Raw genomic sequence first — 17,981 nt, 5'->3', positions numbered from 1 at the left:
TGGGGCGCCTGCTTAGACCACTACGCTACACGACGCCCCAGCCATGTTAGTTTTAGGGATGTGTATACATAATGTGTAACCTTTCATGGCAATGTGTCTAAAAATAAAAAAAAAAACTGAGATTGGTTTCTTTTAGTAAGTAGAACAACCATTTGTATCATTAACATAAAGGATGACATAGAAGCTACAAAACTATCACTTATCATCTAACAAAATTGGAAGGTAGCGTAGATTTGAGGGAATACTAAGTGCAGTGTATACCTGAACAAATATTTGTGGTGACTGTAGCAATTTGCAAAAGTTGATACACTATCTGCTGTATGTGAGTGTATGCATGCGCATGTTTAGCTTGGCTACATAATATAAAAGCTGGCATTTAGAGTAGATCTGGAGTGGAAAAACATCACCTTGGCTGCCAGTCTGCCACGAACACACCTTCATTAATTCTCCTCTTCAATCACTCAGGCATGCATACTCCCTGCTGGCCTCTCCTCCCCTGGTAATAAACAATTTGTCCCGAGGTTGCGTTATATTCCTCTGCTTTATTTTTCGAACAGAACTCTTTATCTCCTTTACTCTGTTTCACTAATTATAGTGGTATCATGGACAGTAACAACTTCAAACATTTTGCTGGGTCTTGAAAATGTCATCGGTTATGACCCAAAAGTCTCAAAAGGTCCAGGCAGGTGGAGAAGAGGCATTCTCAGGATGTTATTATTTAATTTGCTCTATCGGTTTATTTATATTAGCTTTTCCTGCTGCAATAACCCTGCATGCCCTTCAGGGACCGACCAAGTTAATCCTAAATTAAATTTTACACAGACTCAGGTTGAAGGCTTTACTGAGGGTCTTTTCAATGCTTGGTTTTCACTGACACATTAAGTTCACTTTTCTGACCTTTCTGGCCTCACTGCTGTTGTTTTAGTGGCTATGCAAAATGAAACAGCTGGGAAAGAGAGCACCAAAGTACTCCACTGTGATTTTTGTGGTTACATTTACATTTCTGAGTGCAAAAGTCAAATACACAAAGAGAGGAAGACAACGAAGACAACTGGGACTTTTTTTTTCTTCATAAAAATAAAATAATGGAAGTGTGTTCATTCTGTTGTGGATTGTACAGGAAACAAGTTGTCATTTACAACACAAAGAATGGCTAACGGCTCGCTAACTGACGTGAGGCTGTCAACTAGGCTGGTATAATATGTACAACTATGCTGGTTTTTTATGAACAGGGGACAAGACAGCGTCCTTTCATATTAACCTGGAAACAGGAAGAATTTTTGTTATTGTTTCGCCAGCTCATAGAATGAATGTCAATTAGCTACAGCTAAATAAAGTTATCAGCTACAGTTGTTATTATAGCTGGTGATATTAACAATCATTGGCAAAACTCACTTTCTGTTGTTTGTTAAGTAGACGCTGTCAATTATAAAATTATCAGTTAAACAACAACCATATAAACAGGCATCTACCATGGGTGATTTATTAATTATTAATTCATATCATAAATTCCTTCCTCTGTCTCTTTTCTTATCATTTTTTATTTCTCCCCAAGTTAATCTATCCCTTTATCGCAATCTTTTAATTCAATGCCTCTTTTGCCAATTTTAACCATATTTTCTTTTTCCCTATAACCACCATAACACACACACACACACACACACACACACACACACACACAAATGCTTTTTAAGGTTTCAGTTCACACACACACACACTCACCTCCCTCTGTTTCTGTGTGTTACCTGGGGCCTTGGTGGAGTGCAAAGGGCTGGCTGGTCTGAATGTGTGTATTCATGTTTTATTGGCAGTGAAGTACATTATTCCCAAAACCCGCAGCGTTCCACTCATATCTGATTCTGCCTCTGGCAAGAGGGCCCAGACATGTGCACACACATACACACACAAAAAAACCACACACATATGCATTTAAGTGCATATACCCACATACATAGACACGCACATACACACACACTAATGCACACAGGAAGGCTGCAAGTTTCTCCTGACATTGAAATCAGATGGCAGGGTGGACACAGAAATTGCAAGCTGGATGAAACTCAGTACTTTCCAAACAATGAAAAAATGAGCTCGGAGCTGCTGTCGAGTAAAATTAATGGCAAGGGAAAGTTCTGACAGTTTCACCTGAAGGGCTGAGGGTGAGTATTCTTATTGTTGGAGTGATTAAGTTGTCTAATTTTAGAAAGAAATAATAGATAGAGTGATAGAGACAACAGATAATAGAGAGTAGAAACAGATCGAAATAAAGAAGGAGGAACAGAAAGAAAGAAGGAAAGAAAGTAAGACAGAAGATTTCTTAATACCATACAGATCCCTGAAGTGCTGTGAGGGACAAAAGAAAAAAAGCTTTAACAATAAATTCTATTGTTAAAGCTTGCAGAGTGCAAATCAAAACGGGAAAAAAAAATTAAGTTGCACATCCACAATTGGACAAAGAACCATAAAAATGAACAATGTGTTTCAACAAGAGAAATGTCTCAAGGTCTGATCAAGGTTTTGCTTGGACAAATGTGTAAGCGTTTCATGGCAAACTGCACTGTATAAAGTTTTTATTCCGGATTTTGGATGTTTCCTCCATCCTTTCCTCTGCAGAAGCTTTAGATGCCATAAGTACCTTGAGTCAAGATAAGTCAAGAACAAACAGTTCATAAAGGAATCCATGCCTTATCCTTTAATGTATTCGTGCTTCTATGTGTGTTCACGGGTGTGTCTCTGTGCAATTGAAATGTATTTTTACATAGGTACATATATACAGTATTTGTGTGTGGGTTTGCGTCTGTGTGTGTGTGTGTGTGTGTGTGTGTGTGTGTGTGTGTGTGTTACCTTCATCAGTCCAAATCTGAGCACAACTAGGATGCAGCGACCAAGATAAAAACCAGATGACTGTCAGACACACAGGACTGGACAAAAGGCCTGGCATCTGGAAAGAGACAGAGAGAGTTGAGAGTTATTTTAAAGCCTCAATGGTGAGGCAGAAAGAATTATCGGCAGCATCAACAACAGCAACAGCATTATCATCATCATCATCATCATCATCATCATCATCATCATCATCATCATTTTCAGTCCATTTCGCACAAGCAAAAGAAAAATGTTTCAGAGAACAGCCCAAATATTCAATTTCTTCAGTCAATTTCCGTGCTAAACCAACTACATACCAATATAAAAAACTGCTTGGTAACAAAGGTAAACATGTCACAAATCAAGCTATGCCAGACATTTCCTCAATACTGCATATTAAGTCCAAAAAAATGCAAAGACAATGGTGGAGAAAACTGGTAGCCCTCCATCTCTCTCTAGTGGAATTGTTGCTGCGAGTCTTTCTCAAAATGAAACACACATTTCCCAATTAAATATGTTATTTTTTGTTTCCACTGGCTTTACTGTTCCCAGAAACTCTGGGAAAAGTAAAATTTAAGTTCCACTTGTGCTGAAGAACAGATCCACCTTCCAGTTTTGTCCCCATTCAACCAATTTCCTATCTAACCAACATGTACACACCTTGAAAAGCAGAGGCTTGCAGAGTAAATATAGTGTAAAAGTATATTTGTTAGCAGCTGCAATGGTGTTGCTGGTGTTGTTTTCACCTTGTGAGTGTGTGTGTTATCATGGCAAAATGTGTTCCTGGAGAGTATTGAGGACTTATATTTCTGTATGTGGACAAACTTCGTAAGCGCAATAGCATCAAGACTGTGCATGTTGCAGTCACAAAACTGAAAGGTGTTGCTGCTGACATCTAAATGAAGGCCACGTTCGAAAACTTTTCTGGTCTAACATGGGCACATCGAGTACTCATGGGTTGACGGGCGTTGCGGCTGGTGTGATTCTCTCTCTAGTTTGTAGCTGTACTATGATCTGGTGGAGGTACTATGGATAACAGGAAATGTGTTATATATGGAACAGACTTTTTTATCTCTCTCATTACAGTTCAGTTTAATAAAATAAAGCTATATTGGCATAGAAAAGCTATGCTATGATAATATGCTTACAATGACAACGCTAACGTTCTGTTGGTAAACATTATACCCACTTAACATGTCAACCATCACTGAAACGTTTTCTTAAGAAAATCATAAGATAGACTTTTTCTCTATTCTGGCGTGATATTTTCACCAGTCTTGACATCGTCAAGCAGATTTTTAAGATATTTATTGTGCTACAGTTGATCAGCTCATTAACTTTAGCAGCTAACATTTCCTCCATTGAAAGTTTGTTTGATAAGCCTGTCCAGCATGTGTCAAGAACGTGCGTCCTTTTCTTGCAGACAAGAAGGAGACATAGGTAGAGTGTGTTGTGTTACTGAGTCTGTGGCTATTTTAGTGTTGTCTCGCCATTGTCTGGCTGAGAGTCAGTGTTACTGTCAGAAAATGATAAAATAGTCATGTTACAGCTTCATGGAAGTGAAAAAGACATGATTTGACTCGGTAAATGTCTTTCCATTAAGAGTTTCTCTCTATATAGAAAGGGAAAAATGTATGTGCTTTAGCAGTAAAAAAGAAAAAGAAAAACATACAAATTATATTTGAGTTGGACTTGTCCTCTAAAGAAGAGGAGGGTGTTATTATGTGTATTGTAGTACATACAAATAAAGACATTAACTACACTCTCTTCTCACTCTTTCTGTGAAACATGTCATGGAGTTATGAGAGTGTGATGTGATCTTGCTGATATTTTTATCCTCAGGGGACATTTACAACAGACAGCTGTGTGCATAATTGACACCCTGAAACACTGTGTGTAATGTTGGTGTGCATGTGTTTCACCTTTTTTGCTTTGTCATGGGCAGAGAGAGAGAGAGAGAGAGAGAGAGCGAGAGCGAGGGAGAGAGACAAAAACAGGTCTATGAATGCGATTAAGATTATGTAATGCATGTGTTTGTGTGCTACTAAGCCCAGAGTCACACACATGATGCCAAACACTTACAGTATCTTATCTCTGATGTCATCTGCTTTTATAGAGCTGAACATGACATATCGTCAAGATACATTCAGTATATCAGCATATCAACACCTTCAACTGCAGCTCAATGGTGAGAAAGGGATATTAAAGACCCCTAAAATTGGTTTTGGTTTGCTAGTGTGATGTTTTTCCTGCTCAAATAGGACATTACTGAAGTTGGGGTCGAAACACTCTAATACAGTAGAAGAGAGAGGATACTTCATTATAAGAGTGATATTGGAGAGTGGACTCAATTATATAATCACACATTGCATACACATCGTATAGTGGAAGAGAATTTTTAAAACAGTACAAAATCTTGACAACAATATTCATGTATGTATATGTATATATATATATATACACACATATATATATATATATATATATATATATATATACACATATATATATATATATATATACATGAATATTGTACAAATACACACACACATAGAGAGAGAGAGTCTTGAAACATTGATTAAATACATTTCCATGTCGACCACCTCAAATAAAGACAAATTGAAGGATTGTTTTAAGCTGTAAAAAGAGGACTTTAAAGCCTTAAGCTGTGATCACACAAACTGTCAGATGATGTCAGATTGAGGTGATGTACACTATAACAGAACTGAAGTATAACAACAATAAAAAAAAAGACACAGAAAGACATAAAAAGTGAAAAGTAAAGTGAGTGCGCCATTACTTAGGGAGATGGGAGCAAAACAAAAAGTCAGAAAAAAAGCATGAATGAGTGTGTATCTGTTATGTCACTCTAATGCTCGTGTTGACTAAATTAAAAAATGTGTGTGGCTACAGCTACAATCAATCCTCCTAAATTGAAATTGGAGCAGTTATCAGTTTTTCAGCCAACAACAATAACGCAGCCTGTCAAAGAAAACTGTTTTAAAGTGTTTTAAAAACTATAATTCTCTGAGGTGATTCATCATCCTTCTCCACCTTTTGAACTGTTCAATGCCATGTTTCTAAAGAAAGACAGTGAGAAATTTTCTAAGGGTTGACAAATAGTCTGATGCAATCAGCTCAAAGCAGTGAGCTGCTTTCATTTGATTCATCTGTCATTTTCAAAACTGGATTTCTTTCAATGTCAAACAGAGTTTTGCTTCACAAAGAGCAAAATGGGAGACGAGTGATGCGTCGGAGGATGAGAATCAGTGACTATGGTCTGGATTCTTACAACAAACAAAATATGAGCACATTAGGTACACAGAGAAGAGAGTAGGCGAGTGTTGGATGAATTCACATTATTCCAAGTTTTTATTGTTTTTGACACACTCAAAGAGGGAAGCCCACATGAAGCAAACAAAGATGTTCTCATTGATTCAGTTACATTCAGACTCTAAATACCACCAACATCTTTTAAGTTTGTCTTGTTGGAGCTTTTGTGCTGTTGCATACAAAGGGGAATGGACCTTATTCAGCTTGGTTGGGTTTAGGTTTTGAAACACACTTTTAAGTTTCAAAGTTCAAACACTCGTTCTTTGAACATTTTTAGAATAACATTATGAAATCATTATGCCAGCTGTGCCAGCCACAGCAAGGGAAGGGCATCCCATCAGGCCGGGGATAATAAAAACAGAACATAGATCTTCCCTGGGATGCCTTCATTTACTTATTTTAAACTCTCATTTAGTAAATCACAAGCACTGACTAGTGACTACAATGGAGCCTGTACTTTCGTGCCGTTACTATAGTTTCTATCACTCAGCACAAGACCTGAAATGTGCAAAACTCATGACACCGGCCTGTCTATCCCCTTTGTCACGGCTCACTGGCAGGACCTCGCAAATATGTTGCGCTGGTTAAACAAAACCCAGAGTGACCACCAAGAGGCCTTCAAAAAAAAAAAAAAAAAAAAGTCTGAGGTAACTTAAGGACACATTTTAACGGATGTGTTTTTTTATTGGGCACTGAATTGAAACAGTCACCAGCCTCTTGGCAAAAAATTAACCCTCAGAAAGTGAAAAAAGAACTACACTTTAATGTGCGAGCTCGATTTCATGTATTGTTCTAGAAATCATCATTAATTAATCCTCTTTTTACTATATGATTCTTGCTAAGTGTAACACAGGCCATATGTGATGGTCTCTCCTGATGGGTTTTGGTGGGCCAGTCCAAGTCAAAAGTCAGGGATCAATTTTTATCCCCACTCCATCATTAATGTGGGATATCAGGAGCAAATACAGGACTGTGGCAGGGAGTATATATCTACATATATAAACATAACTATTTTATCAAACTATAAAGTCTGTCTATTAAGTCTAAGTCTGTATAATAACAAGGAAAGGAACAATATTTTGATTTTGGGACAGTTAAAATTGTTTTTCAGGATGCTTCCGGCCCGGTTATGAAAAAAGTTAGGCTGGAGTCTTGAAAGGATTTGATGGATTAGAAATGATTATTACTCACTGCTAAAATTTCCTGTTTTTTGCTTACATACAAAGGTTTTGGGGGGAATCTTGTCTTGTCTTCAAATGTGGTCTAAGGTTTCCCTAGTCTGCAGCAAAAACAGAAAAGATTTGCTTGTTACAATTGAAGCAAGATTTGTACAAAAAACATACATGTACTGACAGGAAGCTCATTCAGTGACAGCTTTACTTTCATTTACTTGTAATGCTACATCATCATCTGTGCTATATCGAGCTGCAGAGGAAAACCAAAACAAAGTTTCTTCTAAAGGTTGACAGCCAGTCAACAGGATCAGCAGAGTGTAAGAGACTTCACAAAGAAAGGATGCCTATGAGTAGCTTTAGTTGAGATTGCAGCTGGTCCTCATGTGTCATTGACAAAGATGGACAGCTACAAAGGGAGGATGGAAACAGGGTGTCTTGTACCACGATATGCTGGCAGAAATAGTGAGGTTACTTCTGCCAAAATAAAAGTCGGACACAAAGACAAGACATCTGTATAAACCTCTTTTTACTTCCCGAATACTTGGGGAAATATCTGCACCCAAACGTTTGCATTACCATGTCCAGCAAATGCCGAATTTAAAGAACTACATTACAGATATGTTTCCTTCACATCTGTGTGTGATACTGGGCTTCTACAAAAATAAACAGGGTTTTACAGATTTGCTGTTAGTGAGATTAAACATGTAAACTCTGGTGCTTGGCATCTCTGTAAGCATAAGGTCTCCCTGCCAAACAGATCGTGCTTGTTTAAACCATAACACAAACATAATCAACATTTCATCAGGAGAACAAGGTGTTATGTTTGGCTCATACAAGTGCTATGAAGCTGCCAACGTCTAAACAACGGTGATAATATCCTGGGTGAATTTCAGACACTGATTGAGAGCGCTCTAGGTCAATTTTAGCTTCTGCTTAACAGTGCTGATGTGAGTGAGATAATAGGGATGATGATGTAACAAACAGGATGATGACTTCTGGTTTCAGCATGAGGGACGAGTCAGGAAAACTGAGGGGCAGAAATATCAGAAAATGAGTCACTGGGCGATGTACTGTATATACAGGTACAATACAGGGAAAGCATCAATTGTGTCCTATGTAAACTCCGCACTGGTGGCCTCAGGACACGCCATTGACCTATATACCGAAGTCATCAAATCAACTTCCCTGGAAAAGCGGCAATTTTAATCCCATTCACTCACTGGATTGGCACATCCTGGCCACTGTACGTAAAAATTTTGATGGCAAAATACACGGTGAGGCAAAACTTTGAAGACACAGCCGTCTTACAATACAGGACAGAGCAAACAGTTCAGCTAATCTCCCTTTGTCTTCTATATTTCCATGCAAAATTAGAAGAACAATAATTACTTTCCTTACATTTTTTTCACATCTTGCGTTTATTTATTCAGCCATATTTTCCATTGTTTCCCACACTAACTGTTGAAGGTTCAAAACTTTGACCCTACAAAATAAAACACACCATTAACAACTTAACCACAGTGGGAAAAGTACCATGGACAATTTATCATCACACCTCTGGTCAATCTAAATCACCCTGGCCTGGTTTTCAAAACATATTTTAGCAATTTAAGAGCAAAACACACATGTAGCACATTACTAGATACAGATCAATCCATGAATAGTGGATTCCATCACCTCCATTTGGAGTCAAGTGCTGAATGTGTTTCAGCCAAAAAACAATTGCGAAAACAGTGGGGTTGAGACTAAGACACCCACAAAGTACCCACAAAATGTACACAGAGTTCTTCATATCTTTATAGGGGGTGCAGAGACAAACTCTGTGTCCTCTGGTACCTCATGATCTCACACGGCAGTGATACATTCGCCACTATGGCACCATCAACTTCATACAGCAAACTCAGCAAAGTCAAATCTCACTGACTCCTGTCTCCTTCACTTGCTTACATTCCTTTTTTCTCTGTCCATCCCTCCCATCATGCTTTCTTAAGCCTCTTTACATTCAGTACATTCTGTGCATGCAGCCCAGCTGGCATTTGCCAATGTTTACAGGACTGGAAAACACATCATGCTACAGTCCAGAAGGATAATAAAAGCTGCTACACATTTTATACATTGTATTGTGCACTGAAGGAGTCTTTTATGAATCAAGGAGTCATCCCCCTGTCGGCTTCAAAGGGGGCACTAGGACAGATCATAGCTTGTCCCAGTGTCAGAGTGGAATCCACTGAAGAGTCAAAGGCAAAAAAGAAGAAGCATAATCCCCCTCTCTAAAGTCACTTCAACAATAATATAATACAAATATAATACAGTATTTAGCTTTTCTTTGGAGAAGCCTTTTTTTCACATATGGTTCTACAGTGGAAAAGTGGATTATGCTGCAGGAGTGCTCTGAAGTTTCTTAGGTGTTTTGACTTTTTTATCTTTGAAGCAGACTTCAGCTGTTAAGCAAGCTACAAACTGTTGTGGGCTGCCATATAAGCCTACAGGTGGTAAGTATTTGACACTGGAAAGATTGATAATAGAAAAGAAAAAGATATTAACATGGCTCTTTTTCCAACTAAAATGACATTGCTGGGACTTTTACATTTGCGAAATGGCCCAGCCATACAATAAATAATAAGAAAAGGACATTTCTCTGCCTTCAGAAATCCCTCAAGTGAAAAAAGCAGTAAATATTTATTGAACGTCGTAAATAGGTTCAGGGAATATTGATTCAGATGCTTGTCTACAAAGTCAAGCCTGATGGTAAATCCCAAGGACACTTTTTCCTCCCTGTCCACCTCTTTCAGTCTGTGTCTCTTACTTTTTTTAGACCTTGACACAAACTTTTTTTTTCCACTCTACTTTTCAGTCAATCCCTGGCTATGTTTTCCATCCCTCTAACGCCAGAACGTTCAAGGTTCAGTAAACATATTTATGTCATACTTTCTAATGGCTTACCGCCTCCCCTTTTCCTGCTTCCCTCCAGAGTAACTAGAGATCAGAACATGCAGGGTTGCGTCTTCTTGTACCTCCCTGCACTTTTCCTTGACTCCCGTGTAATTTTTCCATCTGATCAATTCCCATTTGCTCTCTCTTATCTCTACTTCGACATCAGCACATTTACAGAGCTCCTCTCTCCCTCCCCATCTGTGTTTTCCTGCACAGGAGCTCTTTATTTCCTCTAATGCCAAACAGTGCAAAGTCCAATAAACATATTTACACAAAGTTTTCTAATGATCCTTCCTTAACACTTGGAAACAATGCAGTCCCCTGAAAGCAAAGTGCTAAGCTGTCCTCGTGCCCCTGAACAACATGTTCCTGCTCGTACTTGAGTGTCAATTGACCTGTTGCATGAGTTTTTTCTTCTAGCTCGGCTGTGTTTGTACAGTGGGTCTGTTCTGAGAGTGAGCATGTGCGTGTGTGTGCGCGTTTAGTAAATGCAGCCGCATGTCTAGATTTACTATCTCAGGTTCCACCCAAAAATTTGGAGCCATTACTGGAGATGGCCACATTAGAGGACTATCAAACCAGCATATTTTATCTCAGCCAAAGAAAACACCAAACCAGGGGATCTTGGGTTAGATACAGTGAACTTGATAAAACCTGAAGCAAACTTGAGAGTGTGGTATTCATTCCCCCCTTGTCTTTTTCTGTTTTGGGGAAAATTAGCCATTTTTTTCTGACTGCAAGAATCCAAGTTGTTGCAGCAGGTTGCAGGAGTGCTGCTCCTTTGGTCTGATCTATCAGACGGAAACAGATGGAAGTTTTAAGTAAAAAAAAACACAAGAACAAGAGAAGGCCGTCCTTTCATCTCTGTTGTGTACATTTTATCTGATTCCTGAGAAGAAACTTTTAAGGCTCCACTGCGCAAGATTTCTGTACTACATTTGATTTTGCAAAAATCACAAAGGGAGGAAATAATAAGCATCACCTCCTCCAAACTAATTTTCACACAGGAAATTCAACTATCAGATATGATCACCTCTCCACTCAAAATGAACTGAAACCTTAAAAAGCATTTGGGTGTGTGTGTGTGTGTGTGTGTGTGTGTGTGTGTGTGTGTGTGTGTGTGTGTGTGTGTGTATATGGGTGGAGGCGCTCAGTTTAAAGATAACCAGGATCACAAAGGTTTTTCTTCTGATGCAAAAATCTGACACAAATCATTGGCAGTTCAGTAAAACCACTGAAGGCACAGCTGAGCTCACTCCTCAGCCTATCAGAGTGATACTGAAACTCCCTCTGGAAGCCACACGGCTACTTGAATCTCTACAAGCCTGATAATACCACAAACCACTTTCCCTCAGCTGCAGGAGGATGAGGTCTTTCTGAAGCTAAATGTGAAAAACCACAGTGCAAACATATCCATGGTGGGCTTTGACACCCCTACGGTACCAAGGTACCTGCGCAGTGGTTGGGAACACAATCCTTTACTCTCTTATCCCACTAGTTACTGAACAACAGTGCTCACAGCAAAAGAGTTGCCATGTTACACATTATAACTGCCAATAGTAGACCAACAATGTTAAAGACCACTATGAGCTTTTCCAATTTCAACACTCTTTCTTTCCATAGGCGGTGTGAGTGTGTGTGTGTTTGTGTGTCTACTCTTAAGCCTCTTCTGTGACTCACCCCCCCACGAGTCACCTACTGTAACTCTTACAGCATAGACAGAGGAATGTAGCCATGGATATTGTCACCAGGATGCACCCATAATGCAAGTATTCACACATGCACAGAGACACAAAACAACAGACAAGTCCCAAATCCCCCAAATGCACAATTTGCTCTTGGAAATAAAACTGCTCCTATTTTTGTCCACATCAGTACCATAACCAGATTGATTAAAGATAATTGCAGAAACAGAACATGCTGAAATTCCTGGGTGAAAAACATTCCTTCCAAGCCAACAGTAATAATGAGGTCAAGGGTGAAAGCGAAGGCATCCTGGCAAAAGTCAAAAACAATAGCTGTGCCTAGAAGCACCGTGAAAAGGAAAATCAGAAACAGGAGAGCTGAGAAAAGGAAGAAGGCAAAGGGGCTTCTTTTTTTTTTTTTTTTTTTAAGCGTAAATCCAGACATGATGATAAAAAGGACTTCATAGTAAAATGAGGTGTGCGCACACTGAGGATGAGTAATCCAATCCAAATGGGCTCTCTTTTAGTCTGTCCTCTCTGTGGCAGCACAATCCCACATGGTGAGTCACTCACACTCTGGCATGCCACTGCACATTCAGTCAGCTTCACAAGAGAAAAGGCAAGACAGTGAGAGGGTGAGAAAGACAGAGAAAAGAAAAGAAGAGGGAGAGGGGAGGAGAAAGAGCAGAAGACAGGGGGCTTAAATACAGGGGAAACCCAACAGATGAGCAGGAATGTAGATGTTAGGAGTTAAAAATGCACCAAAACAAGCCAATAAAATTAAATTACACACAAACACCTCTGCAGTCGGATTAAAGTCTGTCCAAGTCAGATTAGTGGCTTTAACATAATTTTCTGTACACACACTTACTCACTTTTGCTGCTTGGTGACATAACAAATTATTACAGGATGTCCTGTTCATGAGAGTCATTAGAGTTTATGTCATAAATTAAAGATTAACAAAGACTAATGTTTAATTTATCCCACTGCCTGCACAATTTGGTACTCAGCGTCTATGCACGTGCGTGTGTGTGTGTGTGTCTCATTGTGGCTACCTGCACTGAGGACTAAGGAAATTATGACAAATTGAGGGATTAACTAACACAAGTGATACAACTGTATGTGTGTGTCTAAGTATGAGAACACAGTATGACTGTGTATGTAAGTGTGTGCACATGTACATGCACTAAACCAACATGGGGAGGTCAAGCCAAGATGGTGGGGGCGGACTACAATGGGTCTGGTGTTTACTCAGGTCACTATGGCAACCACTGCACACGCAGTCCATCTGACCTTTCCAGGCGATAACAACACCGCTGACTGACGTGTGTGTGTGTGTGTTTGTGTTGTGTTTCCATATGTGAAACTCCTCAGTGAAAGCCTGGGTCTAAGTGTGTTTGTGCACATGTATGTCTCTGTCTATACGTGCCTGTCTACCTGCCTGTCAGTGTGACAGAGACGTCTGCATTGTTTAAAAGTGTGCACGTCATTTGTTCTCTTTGTGGGTTTGTGTGTGTGTGTGTGTGTGTGTGTGTGTGTGTGTGTGTGTTTCAGGGTCAATGGAACAAGTGAGGACAGCTGTACCTAGAGAATAGCTTTTGACTCTTTGTGCAGTATAGAGACTGTATTGTATGTACAGAGCACAAGCCTGATCATGGAATACCCCAAATAACATGGTTACTGATCTTAAACCCTTTTGATTTTGAGTCATAGTCCTGCTTTCTTTTGAAAGGCCACTCACTCAGTTTTTTCTCATCTATCCTAATAATTTTTCCCATGTTACAGTTCTTTTTTGTATGTTTTCATGTCTCAAAATTAGCAGTTAGCTATGCTGTCAAAGTGATATAAAGATCTAAAAATGGTTTACAGAGATGGATTAGTGAGGCTTTGAACTTTCTTTCAAATTATATGTTTGTCAAGGCTGTGTGAGGACTCAGCAAGCTGCCATCCTGCATAAGGTAAGAAACTGCCCAATTGACCCCTCAACATTCAAGAATTAATTGATGTTTATTTCACTGTCAAAAAACTGGTCGAAACGTATTAAATTTTAAAATGCTTTACTCAATGACTATTTAAGCTTTTTTTCTAACTTAGATCTGAGCTTTCTCCCCGGTTTCATTACCTACACTGCTTGAAGCATTCTGTGAGAGAACATAAAATCAGTTTAAAGTGATCTGCCTGTTTTATTACTAATTTTATTTGTGAAAATCTGTTAAAAGCCAAAAATGAGAGCAATTTAATTATATACCAGAGATGTTGGTAGATGTGTGGATGAAAACAGCTCACACAATTTTCTGCCTCTACCGTCTCTCTCTATCTTTCTATCTGTTTCACAGCCTGTTTCCTCGATGATACTGAACACCAATATCCGTTAGACTGCTGCCAATCACATTCAGCTTTTTCAAGCTGCTATTTTTATTCTGCTGGCCCTCTGTTCCGTTCCCTCTTTGTGCCTCGTGGAGATATTCTACTTTGTGGCATTGAAGCCCCAAATGCCTGCTTAACACATGATAACAGATGATAAGATCACACAATATCTGATTTTGTCCGAAACCTGACGTTCAATTTGTCCATTTGTCCAGGAGAGGTCATTGTCAAGTGCAAGGACAAATAGGTGACAGTACACAATCAACACTTATTTTTTTAAAAATTAAATGACTTTATTTTTAGGGATAATATGACACTTTTCAAAAGATTTTTTTTTACCAAATTCAAATATTCACTAGTGTCAAATATTTTTTGAGATAAGAGAAATTTATTTTTCTTCATTCTCTTTTCCTTTCCTCACTTAACAAAGCCCCACTGGGAGAATTAAACATGAGGAAAATCTTGTTAGGCTCCAGTGTTATACAAGTTGTCAGGAAGGCCAACGTGTCCGGTGCTGAGCCTGTTCACTCTGCAGGATAATCTGATCAGCTGTCAAGCTGAGGGGAAACACCGGCCCTAATGGTTGGTCAGACTCCAGTATGTGGCGCTCTGAAGATCAATTGAAGCCTCACAAGATTTTTTTTTTACTGATTCTTACATTTGGTTGGTCCAGGCTGGCTGGGTGCATGCAGCGGAAGGTGACAAGAAACACAGAGAGAGAGAGAGAGAGAGAGAGAGAGAGAGAGAGAGAGAGAGAGAGAGAGAGAGAGAGAGAGAGAGAGAGAGAGAGAGAGAGAGAGAGAGAGAGAGAGAGAGAGAGCTACTAAGAATTTAAATCAAAGAGGAAGAAAACCACAGAAGACAGAGTTAACTGAGATATAAAGAGAGAAAGATAAATGCTATTAGTGTCCAGTCTTGTTGGGAAAATAGAGGCAGAGAGGTTCAGGTCAGGCTTTGAAATCAAAATCATCTAATGTGGACAGGCCTTGAGAGCGCGTGAGATAAGGAGTGAAGCTGAAAAATGAGAGGTTGCGTTCCCGAGGGGCATAAGAAAAGTCGATAAGCATAGGAAACCTGTTACCAAGGAAGCCAAAGTCATAATGGAAATGTCTGGCGAGCTCGGGAGGAGACAGGAAGGTAGAGATACAGAACAGTCTCACAGGGTTTTGGACTACAGGTGCTAAATTTAAGCCTTTGAATTCACCTGCTTCTTAACAAGTGTTTTATAGAACTCTGCTTTCCAAATTAAAGATTCAGAAATTCAAAGATTGCACTTAACAACTGACAAAATCAGTTATTTAAGTTTTGTCTGTTGGCTTCTGGAGGAACAATACAGAGCTGATGCTTTGTGAAGCCCACCACCGCAGGCACTGCTAATACAAGATAAATACAAAAAGTTGGACTTCTGCAGTGGCTCTAACCATACACAGCATGATAAATGGCCTATATAAATACCTTAAGCCACGGTTAACACTGAAAACAGAGACGACAGAAACTAAACCTTGCCAGTACTATCTAGCCGTCGAGCTCCTAGGCTTACTTCCAACTTCTGCCCAAGCCTAAACACACAAGGAGTAATGGGTGCCATGTGTGTACCGAGATAGCACCCAGCCAATCCACAGACCAAGGCTTGAGTGTGTGTGTGTGTGTGTGTGTGAGAGAGTGAGAGAGAGAGAGAGAGAGAGAGAGAGAGAGAGAGAGAGAGAGAGAGAGAGAGAGAGAGAGAGAGAGACAGACAGAGAGAGTGAGATAGAGAGAGAGAGAGAAGAGAGTGAGAATATTATTAAAGTAATTATAGGTTGTGCAATGAGAAAATGCAAAACAGCTTTTGACTTGTTACTGAAAGTAGAATTTTCCATCAACGTGTTTGTCCTTTCAAAGAGTAAAAATATGACTTTGTGTGTCCGAGTTTGGCACCAGTATCACAAACCTGTACTGTGTTGTGTGTGTATGCAGCGGCAGTATCTTGGCCTCGGCTCTACAACGCTGGAATTTCCTCCAGCTCTGCCGCCAGGGCAAGATGGCTACCATATGCCAGCTATTCACACACACAAACACACACACACAACACACACACACACACACACACACACACACACACACACACAGTTGAATGAAGACCACAACCCAGCTAGCATACAAGTTTGTAATACTGAAGCCAACCTCACATATAAACAAACACTCACTGAAATGCATAATGGGGTGAAAGCTGAACTAACACACACACACACGAACACACACACACACACGCACACGCACACGCACACGCGCGCGTCCCTCAGCCTTTAAGTTATACCCACATGGATGTGAGTAAGTACATTTCTGTCAGTGGTTTACACATGTATATGACAAACTGGAGAGAAAATTCAGAGACTGTAAAGAAACAGACACTATAGAGAGTATCAAATACAACGCACACACACACCAGAAGAAAGCGCAAAATTATCCACATGCACCTCCTTTTGACGGCTATGCAATGGTTCCCCTCAAAAACAGCTATCCAGTTTGATGAAAAATCAATAACCCAGAGGGTATGAAACTACTCAAAAGTACATTGTGCATATAGTCGTCAACATAAATCTTAAAAGTCCAATAAAAACACAAGAAAAAATACTTTTCCTTTTCAGTTCTCTCCTTGCTTCAGAGTACACAGGAACTAAATTAATATTGAGGCGTGTATGATTCAGCTTCATATGATAGGAAATCAACATAAATTTTCATAACTGATTAATCGTTTCATTTGTTTGAGCAAAAAATGCTTCCCTGACTCCAGCTTCTAAAGTATGAGGATTTTTTGTTGTAACCAGAAAATCTTGTGTAATACAAAGAGAAAACATTCAAAGTCATCTTAGGCTCTAGGAAATTGTTAGAGAAATGTTTCATTACTTTCTCTTATTTTATAGACTAGAAAATTGATGATTGCAGCCCAAGAAACTACCAACTTTTAGGCGTCATCAGAAAAGAAAAAGAAAAAAGCAACAGCAGTCGGAAATTAAAGCTGCAGAGAACCAACTTCATATTGAAATCCATCTGGCAAACCACCGTTTTGGCAAGGAAAGAAGGAAGTATGGAAATCCTAACGGCCTTTAATAACCAATGATCAACAATAGTTCAGCGGATGCCGGACGTTCGAAGCCAAGCCTGTTGTTCAGGAATCAGTCAGCAAATTTCTGTTGAAGTTTCTCTGTAGAAAATCTGGTGACGTATTACATCCTGCAGAGTTAAAGAGTTATTCCCCAACTGGAAGATCTGTGATGATGGAGGAGGAAGAGGAAAAAAGTGTGAGATATACGAGATGACAACTGCATAACCCCGACCAGGACCTTCCTATGTATTTATGTTATACTGCTTCCGAGGGATGATTGAAAAAAACAAAACAAACGCTCTGTGCTGGCGGACAATGCCACAGTTCACACCATGTGCTAAATGCAAACCATAGCCAGAATTTGAATCTTCTGTGTCTTGTATACAGAGTCGCAGAGGGGCTGAATGAAAGGAAGATCTGGCGCTGGCAAAGCCCCACAACTAACCATAGAAGATCTGCAGCTAAATCTCCTGAGCAAATAGCAAACCCTTCACTGGCATAACAAATACACTGTCAAAGAATTCACCGTTGTACATCTG

At 39.5% G+C, this 17,981-nt stretch overlaps 1 protein-coding gene across 1 annotated transcript in view; it reads right to left on the bottom strand.

Moving 5' to 3' along the window:
• The window catches only part of il11ra (interleukin 11 receptor, alpha), a 51,470-nt gene that overhangs the window by 15,152 nt on the left and 18,337 nt on the right, over positions 1-17,981 (bottom strand). The window contains exon 2 of the mRNA XM_056403444.1: positions 2,845-2,941. Coding sequence (XP_056259419.1) covers positions 2,845-2,941 — 97 coding nt within the window. The remainder of the gene's footprint in view (positions 1-2,844; positions 2,942-17,981) is intronic.

Source organism: Seriola aureovittata, chromosome 18 (assembly GCF_021018895.1).
Source record: "Seriola aureovittata isolate HTS-2021-v1 ecotype China chromosome 18, ASM2101889v1, whole genome shotgun sequence".
NCBI lineage: Eukaryota > Metazoa > Chordata > Actinopteri > Carangiformes > Carangidae > Seriola > Seriola aureovittata.
This window is presented reverse-complemented; position numbering and strand designations above follow the sequence as displayed.